The sequence below is a fragment of the Gracilinanus agilis genome, chromosome 4 (genome assembly GCF_016433145.1).
Source record: "Gracilinanus agilis isolate LMUSP501 chromosome 4, AgileGrace, whole genome shotgun sequence".
Taxonomy (NCBI): Eukaryota; Metazoa; Chordata; class Mammalia; order Didelphimorphia; family Didelphidae; genus Gracilinanus; species Gracilinanus agilis.
In genome coordinates this window covers 38909357-38913673 of record NC_058133.1, presented here as the reverse complement: position 1 = coordinate 38913673, position 4317 = coordinate 38909357, and the positions used below count along the sequence as shown (strand labels likewise).

The following is a 4317-nucleotide window of genomic DNA, read 5'->3' as shown; positions in this document are numbered from 1 at the left end:
TTCTTGAATATAGACTTGTGTCCCCCAACAACTAAGGCCGTGGATTTAGAGCTGGCAGGGATCTTGGAGGTTATCTAGTCCAGCCCCAATACTTTACAGATGAGGAAAGTTTAAAATTCCTAAAGACAAAGAAAGGTGTTTAATAGCCCCACTTTGCTTAGCAAATAGAAGATGCTCAGGAAATATTCAGGAACTATTTTAAAAACAATTCTCATTAGTTCTCTTCTCCCTTGAGAAGCAAAGAGAGCTATAATATGTAAAATATACATTAACTAGATGATCTGTAATAATCTATAATATCCTATAATCAGAGTGTTATAATAACTTTGCCCTGTTTCTTCCCCTCTGCTTCTAGAACTTCTAGGCTTCAGTCTCTACTTAGACCTGCATCGAGTCAAGGGCTAGAAGCCCAAGTGGTTGGCCAGGGCGAAGTTCTTTTAAAGAGAATAATTAATGAGTTTTTTGTATCCTTTTAGTAACGGGCCATCTGTTTCTGTTTTTCCCCAGGAATGTTCACCCTTGCAGAAGTTGCCTCTCTCAATGACATTCAGCCTACTTACCGTATCCTGAAACCATGGTGGGATGTATTTATGGATTATCTGGCTGTCGTTATGTTGATGGTCGCCATCTTTGCGGGAACGATGCAGCTTACCAAAGATCAAGTGGTCTGCCTGCCGGTGCTGCCGTCCTCAGTCAATTCCAAAGCACACCTCGCATCAGGAAACGCCGACGTGACCACTGATGTCCCGAAGCTGGAAGTCGCCACGGACCAAGACCAAGGCCGGTGGACGACCAGAACCGCGTCCTCGGACGAGGCGTCCCCCTCCATGCCCGGCCAGCCTCTCAGCAGGGCCAGCTCCCCTCCCACAGATTCCCCGGTCCCGAACCAAGAGACGAGGAAGGAGATCCAAGATCCTACGGGTCGGAAGACGAACTTGGACTTCCAGCAGTATGTATTTATTAACCAGATGTGTTACCATCTTGCCCTCCCGTGGTATTCCAAGTATTTTCCCTACCTGGCTCTAATTCATACTATCATCCTCATGGTCAGTAGCAACTTTTGGTTCAAATACCCCAAAACGTGCTCAAAAGTGGAACATTTTGTTTCCATCTTGGGAAAGTGCTTCGAATCTCCTTGGACTACCAAAGCACTGTCCGAGACGGCGTGCGAGGACTCGGAGGAGAACAAGCAGAGGATAACGGGAGCCCAGTCTCTCCCGAAGCACGTGTCCACCAGCAGCGACGAAGGCAGCCCCAGCGCCAGCACGCCCATGATCAACAAGACCGGCTTCAAGTTTTCGGCCGAGAAGCCCGTGATCGAGGTGCCCAGCATGACCATCCTGGATAAGAAGGACGGGGAGCAGGCCAAAGCCCTGTTCGAGAAGGTGAGGAAGTTCCGGGCCCACGTGGAGGACAGCGACCTGATTTACAAGCTCTACGTGGTCCAGACCGTCATCAAGACGGCCAAGTTCATCTTCATCCTCTGCTACACGGCCAACTTCGTCAACGCCATCAGCTTCGAGCACACGTGCAAGCCCAAAGTGGAGCACCTGACGGGCTACGAGGAGTTCGAGTGCACCCACAACATGGCGTACATGTTGAAGAAGCTCCTCATCAGCTACATCTCCATCATCTGCGTCTACGGCTTCATCTGCCTCTACACCCTGTTCTGGCTCTTCCGGATCCCCCTCAAGGAATACTCTTTCGAGAAGGTGAGGGAAGAGAGCAGCTTCAGCGACATCCCGGACGTCAAAAACGACTTCGCCTTTCTCCTGCACATGGTGGACCAGTACGACCAGCTGTACTCCAAGCGCTTCGGCGTCTTCCTGTCCGAAGTCAGCGAAAACAAGCTGCGGGAGATCAGCTTGAACCACGAGTGGACCTTCGAGAAGCTCCGGCAGCACGTGTCCCGCAACGCCCAAGACAAGCAAGAGCTGCACCTCTTCATGCTCTCGGGGGTCCCCGACGCCGTCTTCGACCTCACGGACCTCGACGTGCTCAAGCTGGAGCTCATCCCAGAAGCCAAGATCCCCGCCAAGATTTCCCAGATGACCAACCTGCAGGAGCTCCACCTCTGCCACTGCCCGGCCAAGGTGGAGCAGACGGCCTTCAGCTTCCTCCGAGACCACTTGAGGTGCCTTCATGTCAAATTCACCGACGTGGCCGAGATCCCCGCCTGGGTGTACCTGCTCAAGAACCTCCGCGAGCTCTACCTGGTGGGCAACCTCAACTCCGAGAACAACAAGATGATCGGGCTGGAGTCCCTGCGCGAGCTGAGGCACCTCAAGATCCTCCACGTGAAAAGCAACCTGACCAAAGTCCCATCCAACATCACCGACGTGGCCCCGCACCTCACCAAGCTAGTCATCCACAACGACGGCACCAAGCTCGTGGTCCTCAACAGCCTTAAGAAGATGATGAATGTAGCCGAGCTGGAGCTCCAGAACTGCGAGCTGGAGAGGATCCCGCACGCCATCTTCAGCCTCTCCAACTTACAGGAGCTGGACCTCAAGTCCAACAACATACGCACCATCGAGGAAATCATCAGTTTCCAGCATCTGAAAAGACTGACTTGCTTGAAATTGTGGCATAACAAAATCGTGAACATTCCCCCTTCCATCACCCACGTCAAGAATCTGGAGTCCCTTTATTTCTCCAACAACAAGCTGGAGTCCTTGCCCGGGGCAGTGTTTAGTTTACAGAAACTCCGATGCTTAGACGTAAGCTACAACAACATTTCGGTGATCCCCCTAGAAATAGGGTCCCTCCAGAACCTGCAGCATTTGCATCTGACCGGGAACAAAGTGGACCTTCTGCCCAAACAGTTGTTCAAATGCGTTAAATTGAGGACTTTGAGTCTGGGGCAAAACTGTATCACTTCGATCCCAGAAAAAATCGGTCAGTTGTCACAGCTCACTCAGTTGGAACTGAAGGGAAACTGCTTGGACCGCCTGCCAGCCCAGCTGGGGCTGTGTCGACTCCTCAAGAAGAGCGGACTGGTGGTGGAAGACCACCTCTTTGACACTCTGCCAACGGAGGTCAAAGAAGCGTTGAACCAAGACACAAACGCCCCTTTCGCAAACGGGATCTAAAACGGAGATCACACGTTCCCACGCCAGTGGGTGGGAAAAGACTTTCCTAGATTGCAAATGCTGGGGTACAAGTTATTTGCAAGATGATGCATTAGATGGAGAGACACCTTTAAAGGAGAGAGAATGAGAGAGTGAGAGAGTGAGAATGAGTAGAAGTCTGATAGGAGATCCAACCGAGTGTTCAGTGTTCGTAGTGTTTTAAGACGACGTTTCCAAATCTTTTTTTTTTCCTATTTCTTTCCTTTCTTTCTTTCTTCCTTTCTTTCTTTCTTTTTTTTTTTTTGTGGGAAGGGAAAGACAAATTATAATCACTAATCTCAATTTCTTTTTAAATTGTAACTTGGATGCTGCCGCTGTTGAATGTTTACAAATTGCTTGCCTGCTAAAGTAAATGATTAAATCCACATTTTCTTACTCTATAACTCTTTCCTTAGGTGTCTGTATTTATTTGGGAGCTGAAGGATAGACCAATAGTTGAATTAAATAAAGCCCCTAAAAGCCTATGCTTTGTCATTCTGCAACCATTGCTTTCCTTTAAAAGACGAGTTATTTTTTATTCTTTTTTAGTTTAAAAGGATCAAGTTCTAGTCCACGTAAAATAGACAAACCTCCTAACAACAGGGTATTGCCAAAGCTTGGTTTTGTAGCTCTCGCTTTTCTGGGGACTGTAATACATAGGGAAGGGACAAGATGAATCACCTGTGATTTTATTGGTAAGTCAACACTTCTCACCACTTAGGCCACCACCTTCTCTGCAACTTTTTAGAGTTTAAAAGACTTGCCTAAAGAACTTGGAGGTCAAGTCACTTACCCAGAGTTACACAGTCAGTATATGTCAGAGGTAGGACTTGAATTCAGGTCTTCCCAGTTTTGAAACCAGCTCTCCAAGCACTCTCCCATTGCTATTCTGGTTAAGAGAGTTGACATTTAAAAAATAAACAATTTCTAAAAATATACACCCTTTCTGGAGCAGCTAATTTTCTTTTTTTTTTTTACTTTTTTTTTGTTATTTAAGATCTTGCTTCTTCCTCCCACCTCCCCACTCCCATTCGAAAATGAAAGGAAAATAAATCCTTTTAACAAACACATATAGTAAAGCAAAGCAAATTTCCACATTGGCCATGCCCAAAGATTATATGTGTCTCATTCTAACCTCCTGAGTCCCTCAAGTCTCTTTTAGGAGGTCGGTAGCATATTTTATTACAAGGTCTCTGCAATCGTGGTT

The 4317-nt window shown here is 47.6% G+C and overlaps 1 protein-coding gene across 1 annotated transcript; it reads left to right on the top strand.

The window, feature by feature from the left end:
• Positions 1–509: 509 nt before the first annotated feature.
• On the top strand, positions 510–3985 carry LRRC8D (leucine rich repeat containing 8 VRAC subunit D). The gene has a single exon (XM_044673367.1). It carries the CDS (start codon positions 510–512, stop codon positions 3090–3092), a length of 2583 nt encoding a protein of 860 aa, XP_044529302.1. The 3' UTR covers positions 3093–3985.
• Positions 3986–4317: the final 332 nt, after the last annotated feature.